This window comes from Rhyacophila brunnea, unplaced genomic scaffold (assembly GCF_057557595.1).
Source record: "Rhyacophila brunnea isolate RB1 unplaced genomic scaffold, BYU_Rbru_1.0 scaffold_40, whole genome shotgun sequence".
Classification (NCBI taxonomy): domain Eukaryota; kingdom Metazoa; phylum Arthropoda; class Insecta; order Trichoptera; family Rhyacophilidae; genus Rhyacophila; species Rhyacophila brunnea.
In genome coordinates, this window is record NW_028233069.1 from 1,172,016 (window position 1) to 1,194,452 (window position 22,437).

Here is a 22,437-nt window from a genome sequence, read left to right on the forward strand (position 1 = left end):
GTTTAGATTTCGTATATTTGTGCTATGAAACAACACAATAAATGTGCAAACCGAATTGATTTTCAAAAAAAGCTATGCGATTTTTTTATATTAAAGGCATATAACATTTATGTATCGTTTTTATTGTTATATCATTTGATGATTTTATCATTTTCACAATACCCTTATATGTTGATTCACATAATCAACTGTTTTTTATATTGGTATTTTAGGTAAAATTTTTACATCTCAAATAAAATTGTTGAAAATAATTACCAGTTAATTAAGTTAAAAACATATTTTATCATTATTTTGTGAAATAAAATGTTTATTCACCATATTTTATCTTATTCCAACTTATATTTTGACGTGGTATTCTTGATTAAGCTTAGAATTTGGCATAAAAGGATGTCAATAAGTATTAAAATATAAGATTGTGACATTTAAAATTATTATATGACGCAATATGATTCACCAAATATATTTTATCATCTTATCTTTATAAATTGCTTAAACAAAGGGTCTGTGTGGAGCAATTAAATTATGACTAGCCATTATGGGAAATAATTTTTTATTAAACAGATCCAAAATTTTTATTCCAATCAACAAAAGCCGATAAATCTTTTTCAGAGACGCTTTTTCGAATTTGCTTCATTGCACCAACAAAGTCTTTTATTTCTATTGGTCTAGCCCTAAAATCCGAGGCTGTTATATCATCTACTTCTCTTATTGGTTCCATTGAGGCTTCTCTGCACAAATTATAAATATCCGAACCCGAATATCCTTCAGCCATCTCAGCTATTTCTTTGTATTCACTTTCATGCAACGATGTCTCGAAATCTTTTACAAGATGTCTTATCATAATTTCCTTTGCTTTATCACATGGAAGAGGGACATAAATTCTTTTAACAAGTCTTCTTCTTGCCGCCTCATCGATTTCATGGGGTCTATTTGTAGCCCCAATAACCAGAATTTTATCTTCGATGCTTGTTCCCGCGCCATCAAATTGAACCAAGAATTCCGTTTTGATTCGTCTGCTGCCTTCATTCTCACCGTCGTTTCTTTGACTTAATAAACTATCGATTTCGTCAATAAAAACAACACTAGGTTGCATTTTTCTAGCCAGATAAAAAAGTGCACGAACCATTTTCTCACCTTCACCGACCCATTTTGATGTTAGTGAACTTGCGGATATAGAAAAAAAAGTTGCTTTACATTGAGAAGCAATACATTTCCCGATCATTGTTTTTCCAGTTCCGGGTGGACCAAATAATAAAAGTCCTTTTGGTGGGTTTCGAAGACCTTTAAAAATATCAGGTCTGAGAATCGGCCATACCACAATTTCATTGATGCTTTTTTTTACATTTTCGAGGCCCGCAATATCTTCCCATTTAATTTGCGGCGATTTATCGAGAATCTCGTTCTTTATTTTTTCAAGAAGACTGTTATCAATTCCACTTTCTGGATCAACATTGCTATTGCCAGCTTTCTTCTTTTCTTCATTTAATTTTATATCATTTCCACTACCAGATTTAAAATCAGTATTATTATTTGAATTATCAGACTTTCCGATTCCATAAATTAAATCATCTTCAATTAATTCTTCATTCTTTAACAAAATATCTATTGCTTCAATTTCAGTATCGCTGCAGAAAATTGGAATTGATATGAAATTATATATAAATGGAATACATTCTTCGAAAATTTTTGTTTTATTAAAATTGTTTTCATCGTCTTTTCGAACATCTAACAAAAGCTTGATATAATGTGAATATAACTCTTTATATTTATTCATGATATCTTGTGTATAGCATTCTTGCGGTAGGAATGATGGAAACTCGGGAAGATTATTTTCTTTTATGAGTCTTTGCAGTTCATAAAAAGTATTTTCCATTGTTTCTTTAAATATCATGGGTCTTTGAACATTATATATCAGCTTATGAAATTGTTAAAGCTATGTAAATTATTTTAAAATTAAAACATCAATGAATATTGAAATTTAAGCATGAAAATACACGACATAGCATAAATCATAATTTTATTTATATAATAATTTGTAGGCTACATAAACTACCATGAATTTGATTGGGCAAATACAATAAAATGAAACGATTTGTTGCTCATTTTGATTCATATCTAAGAAATAAAACAAAATAGTCAAAAAAATAGCGCATATAGAAGATAGAAATCCTATTTCAAAGTTTGTAGCTGATTTCAGGCAGAAATTATCCAACATATAATAAATTAAACTATTTCTTTTGGCTTATTTTTTTATGCACCAAAGACACAGGTTAAAATTAAAATATCATTGTGTTCATATTCTAAATAATTTTATTCGTAAAACAGCGTTTATAATATCTTATTTTTTTCTCATGAAATTATTTAGGCTTAAGAAATTGTCTTTTTTTATGCATTCTAAATAATCATATCCGTGAAACAGCGTTTATAATATCTTATTTTCTATCAAAAATTATTTAAGCTTAGAAATTATCTTTTCTTTATGCGTCAAAATCCCAACTTAAAATTTAAATAGAATTGTTTTCGTATTCTTATATTTCCATTGGTGAAACAGCGTTCATATTATCTTATTTTCTGTCAAAAATTATTTAGGCTTAGAAATTGTCTTTTTTTTATGCGTAAAAATCACAAATTAAAATTTAAATAGAATTGTGTTCGTATTCTAAATATTTACGTTAGTGAAACAGCGTTTATAATATCTTATTTTCTATCAAAAATATATGTAGACAAAGTTTGATAAAAAAAAGGTTTATAAGAGTAAATTATTTACATATTATTATGCTGCGTTTCTTTCACATATTCAAAAAATAATTAAGATTAACTTTGAGATAATTAAAGGTTGCATTTGAATGCAATCATTTTGGTTTTTAATTATAAACCTCAATATACTAATTATTTCTTGCCTTTCTGTATGTTTTCTTAAAATTCACAGGATGTATCAAAATTTAGAAACAACCAAAGAAAAAAATAGCTTTTATAACTAATTAATTTTTTTTTCTTTATTAATCATGTTTTAATCTTAGCAGCAAAAAAATGTTTTCTTGGACAATATTATTTCGCATCTGTAAAATTTACACCAAATTGAAATTATTTATGTGCTAAAGATGAATATTTAATGCCAAAATTATTACCACGGATATAAAAATTTTGAAACATTTATTTTAAAGCAGGATGGGGTGATAACAGACCACATAAAAGATACCAGAAGAAACTTTTAGTCAAGAACCAGATCTAGGCATATATAAAAACCTTGAACCTGAGAAAGATCCTTGAATTAATAGGTCTCGAAAGAAGTAGAAGTATTGAAGAAAACTTCGAAGAGGAGAAGGTAGGCGAAAATATAAATACGCAGTGTGTATGGGAAATCAACCAAGTTGTGCACGAGAAGAGCACTAAAATTTTGGTCATATAAATAAATCAAATTTATTTCAGCAGCAACAACTTTCGATAACGATAAGGGATTATTGCCTAATCGGGAAGTACATATAATTAAAAAATATAAATGCACTTTATTTTAAATAATATTCACTATACATATAGAAGATTGAGTTCTATATAGCCAGGCATAAAGATATTATTAATTTTTATTGCTCTATCACTTTAAAGCAATAAGTCAAATATTATAGTGTCTAAAATGACACTTGAATAATTAAGTCTTAAAAGAAGAAGATGAATATAGCGAGGTTGTTTAATGTAAAGAACAGTGGTGTGTATAAATATAAACAGCTCATAGAACTATCCTAAATATTTGCTTGATTGAATCGGGGTAAAAGGGAGCAATGAATATTTATTTATGGGTTAATTCGATTTTTAACTATTTAATCTTCTTCAAGCAAACTTCAGAGTTCTCAACAGAACATATTTGGCTGATACTTCTTTCCACCTCGTTATATTTATAATCTTACCATATACATCTTCTTCGTTCCAAACTTATTAGTTTAAGTGTCTTCCTCAATCCTATTGTTTGTGCGCATGCTTCTGCTAAGGTTCCTAAGTCCTTAATATACAACCTATGGTATTTTTAACCAACCATCTCAAGTTATGACGCATGTGTAATATTTATGTTCTACATATATAGACTAGTTATGGTCATTTGCTAATGGTCATATTTCCTAAACTTCACATTTTTAACTTTAGTAAGATTACCCATACTTTTTATTACTTTTCTATCAATGTGATAAAAGTAAAGAAATAAAAATAACACATGAAATAATTTAATTGTTTTAGATTATTATAGAGTTAAAGTAAAAGGGATGTTATTTAATGAAGCACAAGATGATCGACGGTGATAATTAGATTAATTACACTTGAAAAAGTTACAATTATGGAGAGAATAGCCATGATGAGAATAAGATGAAAGAAGTATAATATGGTTGTGGAAGACACTTGAATTAATAAAAACTTGATATAAAAGGATGTATAGAGAATCATTATTGAGAGAATTTGACTGTATATAATATAGTATATTATATTTAAGGTGACACCTGAATTAATAAAAACTTGATATAAAAGGATGTATAGAGGAACTTTATTGAGAGAGTTTGACTGTATATAATATAATATATTATATTTAAGGGTGACACTTGAATTAATATGTTGGAAAAGATATATAGAAGCGGATTGTATAGAGGATATGACTGGAAGAATATATAAATATGACCAGGGCTATATAATCATCTAAATTTTGCCTTTGTTAATAAAAAAATACAAAACTAACTCATATATTACTAAAAATTTAAGAGTAGTTGCATAATATGAACATATCTATTTAATATATATCATTGATTGTATCATGAATTATTAAAATTGATTAAATATTTTATATTATATGATTCAATATTTTTTTTTATCATGGACAGTGAATTTCAAAATTTATTTTAAAAAAAATCCATTATCTTTTAACATAAAAAAAATAACATCGGTTTATATCGAATGGAAGAATTCGAACACGATTGGTGCGTAAAAAGCAGAAAAACGTGAATTAATAAGTTTAACTGCGAAGATATAACAAATTATTATATAATAAAAGTTCCTGATAATAAGATTAAAACTAATATTTTATTCTCAGTATAACAACACTTTACCTTTTTCCCAAAACTTTCATTTCTCAAAATCTTTATTTTCCTTCTAAATTTTCAGATCAAAATTTAATTATAAAGAATACTTTTACTGCTAATAAAGCTGTATAATATTGTTTTGTGTAAATTTTGTAACTATAATTTAATTGTCTGCTATTTAAATATGATCTTCAAATTGAATGTGAAAGGATTGATTGCAAGAAAAGCAGATAAACTAACTACAAATCCAATTAACAAAAACAATAAAAAATCCTTCTTTTTTTTCTTGGTATCGATATCCAAAATATTTATCGTAGATATATATTGAATGATTAAAATATCAATTATCGAAAGTATGATCGAAATGTAAGGTGTATCAAAATAAGTTAAAATAAGTCTTAAGAAATCTATAATCGGCGTAAATATCAAAGAAAGTGTGGAAATATACACATACGTCTGATAATATTCTTTTTTTAAATAGTTTACCCAGAAAAATCCATTAAGATAAGGAACAACATTATATGCCACTAGCTTTAATAAGTGAACGATTGGACTGTAATTCGGACATATGTAAATTAATGGTGCGTATAAACATAAATTTATTAGTGTATATGCCACTGCTAATATCATAATTGTCCAGGGTGTAAATTTGTGTGTTACTGGCATACAGTGTTTCAAAAAAAGCGTCCTCTTTATATTTCTCATAATCTTATTTCGTCTTTTGAAAGTATTTTTTCTTTCGGGCATTTTGTCTCCGTTTCGAACCATGGGCAAAATTATTTTTAAAAAATTTATATGTTTCTTGAAATGCTATATGGTGTGGTTGAATAAATCTATATAATTGATAATGTGGCAGACTATAATTGCTTTCTCATCCAATGGTGAGCTTCCAAATGGAACCATTATCATGATTATACTCCTAAAAAATAATAGATCGAATCTGTATTTCTGATATAATAAAGTTAAAATATAAATGTCTAGACCAAATCTAGATTTATATTGTTTTTTTGGGTCATATATATACCATCAAATTAAGAGATCTGCAATCAAAAAATTCTCTCATATAATAAAAAGCAGATTAGAAGAATTAATTATCTCGATCAATCTGTATTAAAAATAATTTACTTTCATGTGAATTTATAGTTTATTAAACAGATTCATTTATTTTTCAGAAAAAAAAACAGTTTTAGTATATGTTTTTATTTGTATTGAGCACAAGAAATATATTTTCGGTGGTTAAAAAATGAAATTTCTTTCTGGCAAAGTATCTGGATTCATCCATAATACACCGATATGCTTATATATTTTGAACTCTAGACATTCATTTTTAGATTTATATTTCTTGGCTTTGTTTATTTTGTATAATACATAAATAAATTATAATATATCTAAAATTTTATTTTCAACAAAAAAATTGAAAATCGTAAGTAGGCTTTAAAACTTGCAGTTTTTCTCGGTATTATACAATTGGATCGTATATTAAAGAATAATGTTTTGTTATAATCTTATTTTTATTGGATTTATGCCCAATGATTGTTGTGTTCACTTAAATTAGTATTCCATAGATTACCAGATGCAGTTTGCGGTCTCTATTTAAGTTCATAAAATGTGTTCTTCTATCATTTTTGCAGGTAAAAACTCAACTTATGTGATAATTAATTGAAGTCGTGAGCCAGTATCTTGCCCCACTATAAGATACAAGTAAACATATTGTTCAAAAAAAATAAGCATTACAAACTTCCAATTATTAAATAGTTATCCAGCGGGATATTTTTTTAGTTAAGAAAGAAAATATAATCTTTTTGATAAAATTATTCACAACAACTGATATATTATAACAAATATGGCTTTTTTGAACTACAATATTGTAGAAATAATTAAAGCAATCATACAAAAATGTATAATTATCACTTTCTTTTATGCGACTTTGTATAAAAAATGAAAGCATATATCATAATTAATGTTTTAAACTAACATGATCAATATTTTTTTAAGATTATAGTCAAATGGAAAAACAAACAAGACCATATCATCGCATCTGAATATTTTTATAATCTGGGATGTAATTATTTCAGCTTAAGAAATATTAGTTTGATAAAATGTTTGAACTTTATGTAGATTATATTATAAGTGTTTCTTGTGTTATAATATCCAATTTTGGATTGATATAAGACTTTATAAAAACTAATTGATCTTGTAGATTTTTTATGTAGCATGTAATTTAAATTTTTACCATAAAACACACTAACTAAAATACAAAAAAAAACACATATTCGCAGGATTATTCCGAATAAAAAATTATGGCGCAACCGAATTAAATTATGTCACGGATAACTAGTAGTATATCGGTAATTCCAACATTGTACAATAATTTTACTAAGAAAAATGAATTATAATAATTAATGCGTTCATAAAAAAATATTTACAAAAAATTGGAAATCTTTTAGATTGCCACAAAATAAATACTTTAATATTATATATTTTTATAATTGATCTTTATTTATTTTAGATCAATGCGCACTTATTTAAAAATTTGAAATAATATTTCTTATACATATTTATCTCGTCTAAAAGGGGTGTAATTGGTAGAGATAACCGATAAAGGATATATTCCAATAAAAATTGTATGATATCTTCTGATATATGTTCTAAATCTGGAGCCATAATTGGTATTCAAGATTCTGATTTCACCAATAAGGAGTAAAAGATTAATTGATGCGAATGCGATATTTTAAAAAATAAAAATTATAAGAAAAATCTCTTACAATACAAATAATTCTATTTTGAAGCGCATGAAATCTATTCTTGTGAATTTATAGAATATTACACTTCATTAAAATTATCCACACATTTGAAGCTTTTATCTAGGATTTTGGGGTTATTTGGAGGCCGAACATCATGTATATTTAAGTAAATATATAACTGTCATAAAAAAATATGTAAGCATAATAATTTAAAAGAAAAATTTAGAAAAAAATAATAATAAATGGCATTAAATTCAAAATTAATAAAATTTTTGTTATTTAATAGGTTTATTTAGGGCACCATCAATATACAATATTAAATAGATAATATCAAACATATATTTATATACTACCATCAGTAAATTTTATAATAAATAAATTACTATTATAGTACCGTATCAGAGCTTTTATGAAAAATTTGAGCCCATGGCTTATGTGTTAGTCAAATCATTGCCGAAAAAAAATAAACTTAGTTTTAACATCTATCATGTGATTTTCTATATTTTCGATTTATAAACCCAAACGTACATTTTAATAAAAATTTATAATTTATTGTTTTAGACAAAAAGAAGGTTTAAACTTGTTTCATATTTTAAATAATAACATTCAATGGTACACTAAAATCTACTGTATGGAATATCGAGCTTGTATTATTTTAGCATAAGGACACGTTTATTTTTTTATTTACTGATAATTGTATTTTCTTTAAATGAAAACAATCAAAATCTCACTATTGATGTTGTTCATGTTATTTTGAATTTCGGTATAATATAAAGCCCATGTTTAGCAGATTTACAATTAGAATTAGCTTTATAAATGCTTTAAAAATATATTTTATATAATATTAAAACTTTGACTGTGAGAATTTACTAAAATAAATGTTATAAATTACCTTTTCTTTTTTTAGAAAAAATAATTGATACACAGTGGAATTAGCGCCCCTATAATGATGTATTTTTGATTTTTATAGCATAATAATAGAAACATGTTTTTTAGCTCTATTTTTTATAGATATTTTTAATTTTAAATTACTTAATATCCCCACCACTATGTTTGTATGATCCATGGTACGTCAAAATATAATTTCTTCGGGTAATTTTTATCTTTGTATAGACCTTTAAAAATATTAATAGTTACAATTTGACCACATCAATCGGGTCACCATTGCATGTAAGCATTCCTTTTACAGATAATGAATTTGATTGCTTGCGTTTGGGAATCGATTAAGGTTTTTTCTGTGCCAAAATTAGGCACATTCTCTAAATTGAGGGCTCTCTTTTACAGTGGGTCGATACCAGTGTTTGCTGTATTATTTGCAGCTGATCGGCATTAATTACTATTTGTAATATAAAAATATTATTGAATAAAGAGAATATGCTCTTATAATATTAAATTAAAGATATTTCTCGAATATCTACATCATTTAACCATCACCACTATTTTTTTTATTTTTCCTATTCCAGACAAACCTATTGATATGCTTTCATTCACAAATTTAAATGATAGATCTCTGAAAATACTTTCTTTCCAAATTCGTCTTTATAATAACAATATATCGTTTATACATCACAAACAAATTGGTTATTTTTATCATTTCTTTTATTAATGCAATAAAAAATATGCCTTCTACACTTCCCCCAATTCGATTTTTTTTTACCGAATTTTATCACATTCACCATCTATATTCGTAAATGTATTTTTTTGCCATCATCTCCGATCATATTCTTCGAAAGACTCAACACAATTTGGGACAATTCTTTTCGAAAAACTTTCACTTTGAAGATATTATAAGTTATGCTTCTTTAAACGTAAGTAATAACAGCACCCAGTTTTTTTAATTTTACTTGAAGCCATTAAAAAGGCACTATAAATTAAGTCATTATGTATCCATTTTTGTTATTTTTAAGGTTTTAATTTTCCCAAAATTTATTTATTGTATCTTTCAGTGCCATATCTTGCCTTTTACTCTATTGATATTACATTTTTTGGATCTATTTTTTTTTATTTGAATAAAAACATGATTTAATTAAGTTAGTTTCAAAATACGGGGTCGTAAAAAATGTGATAAAAAAATTAAAGTCAAAATAATAAAATTTATAATAGGTTAATTAGTAGCATAATGTTATATCCAGATATGCGTTTGCTGATGTAATTCCTTTAGACATTTTTTTTCGACATCTATATATCAAGTGTTCTTTATATCTAGCTTTAACCCATATAAACTATCCGACGAGACTATTTCTCTCGTTTAATGGTAATTGATTTGTTTTATCAGTATTTTTTTTTATTTCCCGAAGTTTTTTCGACCATAAATTTACTTTTAAATTTGAATGTATATGAATTCGCTTGATTTTTAAAGGCAAAAAAAATTATTATGACACTTCAAGAAATAGAATTTTATACAGTTGTTAATATTTGACCGCAGTGTTTTTCTTTCTTTATTTAAAAATGGTTAGTCTATCAAATAAATTGCCTTTTTATATTGTGAACATTTTATTAGACTATCAGAAGGGATTCTAATATAATATATACTTTTGATTTCTGATAAAAGATGGCCATATACAAGTACTCTGTGAATTTATTTACTGCTCTCTATCTTTTTTAATGTTCATATTAAAAAAATATTATTTCAATTTACTTACCAATCTTTTTGTTAGATTCAAACCGTTTTACTACTTCTGTAATTTATTAATTACCATGAAGAATTCGAATTTCTTCACCTAATCTTTTCAGATAAAAATAAATGCATAGTCTACATATTTTTACCCAATAAATGATTATAAACCTTGTATATATGCATTTATAAAAATAAATACTAATATAATACAAAATATTGTGTTTTTATGACAGGAGATATTTTTATTTCTTGTGATCTTTTTTAAATCAAATTGTATGATAAAGTAGTTTTTTTGTTATTTTTTAAGGGCATTTTCGAAAAATTTGTTTGCTTTCCTTGTTTGATACTTTATTATCAGTAATTTATTTGTGTGATTCCGCTTTAAAATTGTTTGAAGCGTTAGGTTTTTTTTGTGTCATTTTTTTCTAAATAATTGGTCAATATGATATGTTTTGACAATAGCGAATAAAATGTGTATGATTTTTAATGATTTATCGTTTACCGATTATTTATAAGCACGGATTGACTTGATTAAAAGAATATAGTCAATAAGTAATCGAATGTTATCTAATAAATGTATGTTTTTAAAAATACCTATATATTTAAGAAATCTAAATATATAATAAAACTTTATCAAAAATTGACGTATAATAACAAGTACATTGTGACAACTAACAAATTTCACCAATAAAATATTTAATATTGACAATAAAAAAACATCTACTTATATTGATGATTTTGAAGTCATAATATCAAAATTTAATGGTAAAAGAAGTGTAAAAATTTGCCAATCATAAACTGTCTACCTGCAGCTCCATAAAATTTATAATCTCTCATATTATTTATTAAATATGTAGCCTGTAATGTTTCTAATTATGTTGTAAATGTAAATCCATGCTTTATTAGAATATCAAGACGTATTATTTTTAAATAAATTTATTCCTCTTTTATTTTATTAAAAGAATTTGGTAGCTATATATAAAAAATAATCAATATATTTTCTGGTAGCTTTGTTCCATTCAAAGCCCCGAATTCTTAAATTGTAATCTTGATAGATTATCAATGTGTTATTGACGTATTGCTTCAACATATATATTTATGTTTATTTTTGTTAATTGGTGTTCGATCCGAGTGTGGAATTCGTTTTTGTGGTTCATAACATGCAATGAAGTTACTTTACGGCTACAATAAACAACAATAAATCTTTTTTGAGTGGATTTATAGTGTATCTCGAATTCATCAATAGTTCGATCTTATTTAATGTACCTTTTCAAACATTTATGATCTTATCATAAAAACTAGATAATATATTAACAATATTAGCTTAATTGTATATGATTTAAAACTATTTTCAAATATAGTTTAGAAACGCAATATATGTTAGTAAAAACCAAACACATACGATCAAAAACAATAATTTATATACTTCTAAGTGACTGTGATTCTTTAAATTTATATTTTCGTATGTATTTTAGTGTGTTTTCGAACATAAATTTATTGATACGTCTTTATCTACGAAATTTTTCGCTTTTTGTGTGTATTTAGTCGGAAATCACTTAAAGATCGATGTTTATTTTTACGCTTAATTCGTCACAATACAACTATGGTATATTCACTTTTTAAATTTTTAATCTTTTTTTTGTGGTATAATACACTATATATGTTTTTTTTATAATTTTCTTTAGTTGATATTATATAAGATAATACGCAAATTTACGGGAAGAGTCATAAAGAATAACAAAAAATCAAAGCAATCAATAAAATTTGTTGCATATAATGTTTTCCACGGTGGGAAATATAACAATATAATAAACCATGCTTAAACTACGCTATTTTATCAAATAATCAATAACAAGAAGATAAAAAAAACAAATTTTAATTTCTAGTGAATTTATAAAAGTAAATTTTTTTTTGAAAGTTTAAAGACCTTTTTGTTTTATTATAATCATATACATATTTATTTGCACAAAATATTTTAAATTTGGTAAGTTTTCTGGAAAGGTATCATCTATAATGAATTTTTATAGACTATGCCTGCTTCTATTAATTTTTATGGAAGATTCAACTAAAAATCGAAATATTCTGAATGTTAAACTTGAATTTTCGGCTTGGTCATTCAATAATTTTTTTTTTCACAGGAACAAGGTATTTTAAACCATTCTATTTCACTTAATTTACCTTATATACATATGATCTTTCATATTTTTCGATCCATAATTTTATTTAAGGATTACTTTACACTGTCTTAAACAAGAATAACGGTTTTTGTGATATTTTATGAGCCCCACAGTATCGCTTTTATCGTTAGTCTTTATATACTAAGAGTATTCACCATTCATTACATATGTATTGAATTTTTCGTTGCTTTTCTTACATATTAAAAAAACAGGTAGGCTTTATTGTATCCTTAAGGTAGAAAAAAAGTTAAAACCCCACTTGAAAAAAGGTTTTTATATTTTAAATTTTGTTTAAGAACGTTCATATTGGCTAAGGTTCTTTTAACTAAATTTATTGCCTATCTAAATACATAAATATTTCTACTAATACCATTAAATCGTGTAAAATGGATTTTAAGTGTGTGAAATTTTCACCCCACTTTTAAAAACATTTTTACCATTTTAAATCAGAACAAAAAGATATAAGCGTCGATGATTATCTCATATATTCTCCAGATAAAAATTTTTGTTTTTAGATTTTGGGGTATAGCTGCATAAAAATCTTTTACATATACACGCATTAAATTAAAGTATATTTTTCTTTAAGTTTTAATTTATATTCATTTTAAATGTTTATTTTATCTTTAACTTCTAAAAAATTTATGGGCGCAATAGCATCTTTTGTATAAAATAAACCGAGCGCGCGGCAAAAAAAAGACGATTAATTTATATATACCCATATTTTATATGCATAATCTAAAAATATATTAAATAAGTAGCTTTAGATGACATTTTCTTTATCAATTAATGAATTATGCTAATCTTTAAAAAAAATATAAAGGGCGAAAACCTTGGTTTCTAGTAATCACACATTAGACTAAGAAAGAATTTATATCTAAGGACAAATTTATTTTAATCGATATGTCTAGCTGCTTTAAGTGTATAATAAGTAAATTAACGATCCTATACTTTAAAATATTCTATATTAATTTGAACAAAAAAAAATAGTTTATTTTACTTATATTATCGAAATGAATCATAGATCAAAATATATGTTTTAATTTGAATTTTTTTTCTTATTATTCTTTCTTATTTTTTGTACAAATACTGATTATATGCCTGAAAAATAAATCCAATTAATTTAATAAGTTAATATACCCGCTAAAAGAAGATCTTTTTTATATATATTTTAAAACGATTGAATTTTGTTTTAGTCTTCCTCAAAAACTATGATCTTTAGCTTTTATAGTTATTCAAAAAAAAATTTAGATTTCTCTATAGAATATATTTGGCTGATACTTCTTTCCACCCCATCATCTTTACAATCTTCTCGATGCACCTTCTTTGTTCCAAACTTATTGGTTTACGTGTCTTTCCAATCCTATTGTTTGTGCGTATGCTTCCGCTTCAGTTAGCCTTCTTAGCTCCTTAATATACGACTTATCTTACACAAAAAAATTATATTTTTACATAAACATATTGAACATCACTCTATATCGCAAGACATTCGAACATATTTCATTTGAGAGAAGAAGAGCAGTTGATGAAGATGGATCAGGGGAAGGATCGAAAGATGTATCGAGGTGTCGTGCGATGTTCACAATGGACTGACACGTCTCAATAGATGGATCAGGGGAAGGTGTCGAAAGATGTATCAAGGTGTCGTGCGATGTTCCCAATGGACTGACATGTCTCAATAGATGGATATGATAAAAAAGAAACCTTACCCATAAATAAAAAATAATCGATCTCACTATATTATATTGTAGTAATTGATTTTATAATCACAATAAGAAATATTATTCAATGAAATTTTATCTAAAGAACGATTAGAATTATTATTATTTAACACCTTAAATTGAAAGCATTTAAATCACACATTTGTCTTGGTTTGAATTTATTCTTCATGATTATGTAATCTTATTTGTACATCTAGTCTTTTACATAATAATAGACAGTAATTCTTATTTATTGTATATAAATTGTCAGTTATTTTTTATTTAGGGTATGTGCATAATATAAAACATAAATAATTACGTTAGAATATACTTTATACTTTATCCATGTTTCGTAATTTTTTCATATTATATGTACATGCGAGTAAGGGAATTAATTAAACTATAATTTAAAAATCAAAGATGTCAAATATTTCAAATTCCAATTTCACTTATGGTTTTATTGACATTCTGTCCCAATGGAGCTGATTCGTAATTTCTAAAAAGGGCCCCCTTTTATTCCGTAATGCCAATTCAGTCTTTGTTTAAAGCAATCATTAAATAAAATCTTTATTGTATTTTTGAAAAGAATGCTTTAATATCTTGTGGAGAAAGTTCAATTTTAATTAAAATAATTTTACATTTTAAATACTTTTATGTTGTGCCACAGTTCGATTTTAATATAAATAATTCTTAAATTCAATCGGAATTTATATTATAAAAAGGGTGACCCTAATTATGAAAGATAATAAAAGAAAGAAGAAAGTTCAAAAAATCAATAAAACAAAACGAGAAGCTTCGATTACACCAGAAATTTATGGTTTGAAAAGAAACCCTAGAAGTATATTAAGAAATAATAGTAATTCAAGCTCAAAAGCTAAATACAAAGAGAAAGATGTAAATTTATATAAAAAAGGTGATATTGCGCTACATCATAAAAATTCATGCTCTGAACCAGAAGACAAAATTAAAGACGACCCTAAATTACTTATTGAAAATAATTCACCGATAAAATTTAGATCTGCGAGAAAATCAGTTAAAAAACAGGAGATATCATCTTCCTGTTCAATTATATCCGATAAAACTGATGAAAATTCGTTAGGAGATAAATCAGATGAAGAAGAGTCGATTCCACCAGTCGAGAACAAAAGGATGTCATCAGATGATCAAAAGCATTTACGTAACCCTCACAGTCAACCACACGAGAATATTAAAATGAAAAAAAAGTGTGACACCTCTAATAACATAGAGATATCCCTTAATAAATTATCAAATCAAGAAGAGGATATTTCGAGCGAAAGGGAAAGTGATGAATCTGAAAATCACTCTAGATCAAATAAAGGGGTAAAGGAAAATCTACTCGAATTAGATAATAATTCAAACGATAAGATTTCCGAAGTAAATTCATTGGAATCTACTAATGATGATTCATCAAAGTCACCGAGCTTTGTTTCACAAGAATCAAGCGAATCAATAGATTTATTTTGTGGGTCTCTTGGATATAAGGAAAAATACAGCGATGATTCCACTGGATTAGAGCTTAACATGCCTAAAGCAAATCCTCGGGTCAAAAATATGGGAAACGTTAATTATGTAAATGAGCGTAGAGAAATAAATAGATGGACACCACAAGAGGTTGAATATTTAAAAAAAGGAAAAGCTGAAAACCTTTCTTGGAGGGATATACTTGACAAATATGAATTTAATAACAGAAAAACTACTGATCTAAAAGATAAATGGCGATTAATAACGAAAACCGCTTCATATTATAGAACATCCAAAAGAAATTTTGTTCTCTTGGATGAAAATAATAATATTGTTCTTGATGCTGCCAATAGTTCTAAAATATATAAAGAAAAGTTTCCGTTTGATGCCGCTTTAAGAATTGCAAGAGATTTACAAATGAAGGCTGACCAGATTTTTCAGATAGGCGCCCGTGGAGATACTTCACAAATATATTTTTATAAGATTGTGGTTAACGATCAAAACGAACTTCGCGTAAGATCTTTAAAAATAGAAAGGGGTTGATACATAAAAAATATTGTTGTTTCTAACCTATATTCTTTTCTATTTTGAAATTTACTTTTTTTGGCTTTATAGACATATGAAATTTTGTTTTTTACTCACATTGTTGTTTATTTTGCACCTTACATTTTTGGCTTTATAGATACATAAAAATATTGTTGTTTCTAACCTATATTCTTTTCTATTTTTAATTTTACTTTTTTGGCTTTATAGATATATAAAGATATTCTTGTTTCTAACTCACATCATCATTTTATTTTGCAATTAACTTCTTCGACTTTATAGATGCATAAAAATATTCTTTTTTTCTAACCCAATCATCATTTTATTCTGCAATTCACTTCTTCAGCTTTATAGATACATAAAAATATTCTTGTTTCTTTAGTTATTTTGCACATATAGATATTTCTATATATTTGACGAATATAAACATAATCATCGTTTCTAGAATTATAATTTTGCACACGTTACTAAATAGTGTTTTTAATAAAAAAAAGTGTGTTCAATAAGACTATATAATAATTGTATGTTCTAGAGTCTTGCAAATGGCCTACGATTGTTTCTATTTAAGATAATATGGTGTTTATGACGGTTAATAATCAACACTATTTATAAAGTAATATATAAAATAAACTAAATCGGAACCATCTTAGAAGAGTATTATAAATTTTTGTTGTGAAAACCCCTTAAAAGACTTAATAAACATTTAATAATTTTTTTTTGGTGTACACTCAAATATTAACGTTATAAATGAATTGTCTTAAAACTACTACCTAAATCATATTTTCGTATAAATACGATCAAGTAGTATCAATGCTCCAAGTAAATGATAAACATATATCGTTCCATGAAAATAACTTATTATGATCTCGGTTCTTTATTTATTTCGTATGTATATATGTTTTTGATTTCGCGTATTTGTATTTTATACTGATCTTGATGATAAAATCATAAAACTTCTTTTATTCTGAAAAAAATAGAATGTAAAAACATAGAAAGTCAGACGCATCTCTTTGAAAATATGATTCTCATGGATTAAAAACTTTTTTTCATTACAGTGTTTCCCTTTATTATGTAATAGTACAATATATAAATAATAAGGTTTTGGTAATAGAAAAGGCGTATAAGACAATTACATTATAGTTTCGTTTTTAAAAAAAAGCTCGCTCTTAAGCCGAAATTATAAAAATTCTAGTCTCTGGTACTGTCCTCTTTCTTTAAAATTCTAGAGCTTGTAGTATTGCAAAATATATGCTTAAAGGATAATTTCATACGATTAAAGTTTTCATTTATAGATTTAGGCTTTTATAAGGAATTTTTAAATTATTATGCAGAAAAAATCTTAATTTTGTTATAATAATTTATGTTCGTATAACAATTGTTGATTAAGCAAAAAATAATTGATTCAACCTTTTTGAAAAATTTAAATGTAGGTAAAATATAACTATATAAGACTTTTTTATTTTGCTATAATTTTATTTTAGGTAATTTTTTTGTTTGTGCGTCTTTATTTTATAAATTATTAATAATCGCAAAATCACATTATATGCTTTATTTCTGTAATCTTTTTATTATAGAATATATTTTTTGCATCGGTAGCTTTATAGATACAGGTAAATTTCTAAATAATTTTCTATATCGCTTAATGTAGTAAAAGTGATTTTTTGACATTATTTATGAATTTCAAACACTCACAATCTTAAATTAATAATCTTAATTATATAAAAAAATATATAAATACAATATGTTTTATTTTTTAGCGCTCTTTCATATAAAAAATTAAGTTAAAATATTATTATTGATATAATATTAGAGAATTTTATTTATTATTTTTATATTAAAAATTACTAAAACGCGCAGAATTAAATTCTAAAAACATGTTTATTCATATATAAATATAAATAAATGTAACTATTATTCAAACATATGTTTTTTATAATGTATATTGCACAAAAAATGCAGTAAAGATGCTTAAAAAAATACACCTCAAATTTCTTTAGTATTATAATTATATACAACATGAATTACTTTCTCGAGGGATTTTAAATACTCCCGTAAAAATATTAATATTTTCTATATCTAAGTTAATTAATTTATCAAAAATAATTTTTCACATAAATATGTATCTTGCATTCAGAAACGAATCACTTTTACCCCTATCCTTAACTGTATTCTTTCTTAGCTCAAATTCTCAATATTTCAACAATATATTATACATCCAACTTAAAGAACAAATGTATAATTTTTTGTAGAATGGCTTAATAATTTTCTCTTTTGATTTCTACCCTTCGTATTTCTATAATTTTTATCAGCTTTTCTGATCACCATATTTGTTTTTTAAATTACCCGTTTGTTATATTAGCCCGTAGCATTTTGTCTAGTTTTCTATAAAAATAATGCATTTGAATGATTTTTTTTTGTAACAAAAGCGGTTTTTAAAACAAATCTGGCTGTAAAATATTTTTGAATTTATATTTGATCTATTGAAACTGATAAAATTATCTGTAACATTCGAAAATCCCAAGATTGATATTTTTTATTTTTTTATTGGACCTTAATATATTATAAACGATTGATCTTTAAAGTAATTTAGGTATTCTATGATTTTAAGGTATTTTAGTTATGCAATCAAAAAATTTGATCTCTATATAAACAAAAAACGCCAAAAACAGGAGTGTAAACTTATTCAAATTAAAATTTCTATTATTTGTCATATGAGTAAATTTGTTGTTAATAAAATTCCCCACTTTTTTTGCTCGTTCAAAATAACTTTTAATATTTCCCAACAGAAATTCGATATATTAAATGCGTGCTTTTTTTTGCTCGCTCAAAATAAATTATTATTTTCTAAAAGCACTTCTATTTTTTTAAATAACTTGCCACCAGTTTTTCTTAAATTTCCTTCTCCTGTAATTATGATGTGTTTTCTTTTCTTAAATGGATTGATTTTTAGAAAGAAATATAGATGGAGCTTATTTGATTTTTAAACAAAACCCATTTATTTACAGTCTAGATTTGATTATTTTTATCAATAATGTAAATTTAACGAATTTACCACGATTGTAACAATTTTAGTATAAAGGTATGAAAATATACTTAATATACAAAATAAATTTTAATTCTGTTTTTAATCAATATAATAGGCACATAGGTTATTTTCCGCATAAGCATGTACCTTTTTTTTACTTTTAGGCCTTATTTTATCGCCTTGATTCAACCGTTTAGATTATTTATTTAAGATAAAAGAATGGTTTCAATTTTTTTTTGTTATTTAGGAGATAATAATCTTTTTTATGCATCAATATTCTTTAAAACTTCTACAGGGTTTCATTTTATGGCATTTGTAAACGCTTTTTATTGTTTCATTTTAATTTATTACTAACTATTGCATGTATTATGTGACATGTAATATTTTAAAAATTAAAATATGCAAAATCTAGGATACTATTTTTGGCTAGACTATTCATCCTATTTAATCAATGTTAATAGATTTCATTTACTGTGAAAGTAAATTGTTCTTCCTGTTTTTGTATTTTTAAAAAATAATAATTTGTTTAAAAATTTATTAGCGCCTGTTTATAGTAAATAGCTACAAAAACTTCACATTTAATTTTTTTAAAAATTAGATCTCTTTACGATTATAAATAAAACAAGTAATGACGCTACAATAATTATTAAAATAACAAATACATAAAAGTATATGTTTTTTTTCTTCTGATCCTGCTTGTATTCTTCTAGTGTATAAATATAATCATCTTTTTTGAAATCAATATCATGATCTATAGATAATATTGGTGAAACTTGCGACTCAAATATAACTATTTCAGTTGGAATGACGTCTGCTTGTTCCTTTGAAAGATCTGTGTGGCTATCAAAAGGGGACATCTCATCCGGTTCCGTTATATATTCTGGTGTTTGATTTCTAAACATGCCGCATTCATTATGTTCACACGATATTGGCTCTATAAATTCCAATGGTTCCATACATTGTAATTTTGAATTTAATTCATATTTTTCGTTTTTATATTCTAAATCATTTTGGTTCACCTCTTCATATTTTAGACTTGAGAATTGATCTTCTCCAGTTTTTTCTATTGAGCTACAGATTGTTTCTTCTAATAACAGAATATCTTTCTCTCGAAATATGTTTTCAGATTCTTTAGATGGATTATCTTGAAGCTCTTCTGCTATAAAAACTTCTTGTTCCAACTCAGATTGTAAAATTTCAGGCAAATTATGTAGCGATACTGTTTGTTGTAATTCCATTTTGTCTATTTTTTTAATAACATGTGGTTCTGATCTTTCATCTAAACAAAAATCCTCTTCATTCTGTGCTAAAATGTGTTTTTTACCATTCCATAACATTTTTTCTACATTCTGTTCCTTTTTATCTTTTTGATCATGTTCGCCTATAAAGGAAACATCATTTAATCTTGAATCACACGTAAAATAAGTGATGACTTGCTTTTTTTCCGTTTTGTTGTCATTCTGTGTTTCAAAAGATGTACTTTCAGTATTTTCGGGGCAAAATAGATCCGGTATATTAGTTTTGTCCACATTTAGATCAGAGTGCCCTAAATATTTACACGATTCAACACACCCATAACTACCAATCTCCGAGTAAATTGAACTAGATGCGATTACATGTGTCGAATCGTTGGATTCTTCACAGCCAGGAATCAAAATAGATCCATCCGTATCTAAATCTAAACAAATATCCGTTAAAATCTCATAAATCATAATAAAAGTAGATTCTGTTGAAGAATAAGTGACATTTGCGTCTACATCATAAGCTTCATAGACTGTGTCGTCGTTTTTTTCACTATCGCTTAAAAATATATTATAGTCTTCATCAATTTCGACTATATTAGGTTCTTTTACATTAATTATGGCGATTCTTTGTATATCCGAATTTGAAGATGCCATATTATTTATGCATTTTTCATTCGAATCTTTTATAATTTTTTTTTCTTCATTACATTCGAATTCAAAGTTTTTAAACAATTCCAAAAATCCCATGTCAAAATCATTTGAATGTGGTTCTTCGGAACAATGTTGTTTATTTTCAAAATAACATTTTGATTGTAATTTTTCCTTCGGAACTATGGTATTTTCAGTGAACACACATGAGGCATTCGATTCATGTTCAGAATGACATTTTTCTGGTATGATAGATTCACATGTCTCATCCTCTTCTTTAATATCATACAGATTAGCTCGGGTATACAAGGATTTGGCTGATTCTACATTTTTTGTGTTTAGTGCCCCATAAGGATGCTTATATCGAGATTCTAAGTAAATTTCAGATTTTTCGTTTTTGAAGACAAAAGCCGATTCTATATATCTCTTTATATCTTCTATTTGAATATCTGATGCTTCTATGTTATAATTACAATAAAATTCTTCTATATGTGGATTCTTGTCATTAACCTCGATTTTATTGTCTTCGATATCTTTCGAATAATTGTAGAACATTCCTATATCCGATGAGCCGGTTTTTGTATTTTTCAACCTAATTTCTGTAATATCTGAATCTATGTCAAATTCGATATACCCATTATAATTTTCTAAATCTATATTCTTATCATCGATAATGTTTTTTTTGCTTAAAGTAAAGCCCATGTTATCTATTTTCTTTTCTTGATTTTCGTAGAACTGGTTTTCTTGTAAATTAGTCGTTTTATATTCTTCTGATTCATTAATTTCAAAAAAATCATTTTGTGTTACACTAGAATCATTTATTTTATCTATTGAATCAATCATTTCTTCAACTAAAAACTTAGAACTTTCATCATCTAGTGCTAAGATTACATCAAAATTATTTTCCTGTGCTGTTTTTGAACAAATTTTATATAAAAAGCCTTCTAATAGGTGTGTTTCAAAAACAAACAAATCATTTTGTGTGTTTTTCTTTTTTTTTATATTAAATTGATTGAAATGCTTCGTTAGTAAATATTTTTTGTATATTTTCTTAAATTTTCTGTCATTATATTTTTGCAATAAATTTTTGTGTTTTAAGTATTTTAGTATTTCTTCATTTGATATAGTGCAAAAAAGTTGCAAACTATCAACGTTTTGCAAAACATTTTTAACTAAGTCGTGATCGGTGATTACTTTTTTATATAA

General features: G+C 25.5%; 1 protein-coding gene across 1 annotated transcript; it reads right to left on the reverse strand.

Moving 5' to 3' along the window:
- Positions 1-553: 553 nt before the first annotated feature.
- On the reverse strand, positions 554-5,101 carry LOC147066704 (fidgetin-like protein 1). Its single transcript, XM_085955065.1, has 2 exons — positions 5,082-5,101; positions 554-1,502 (listed from the first exon to the last, which is right to left on the reverse strand). Exons 1-2 carry the CDS (start codon positions 5,099-5,101, stop codon positions 554-556), a joined length of 969 nt encoding a protein of 322 aa, XP_085811191.1.
- Positions 5,102-22,437: the final 17,336 nt, after the last annotated feature.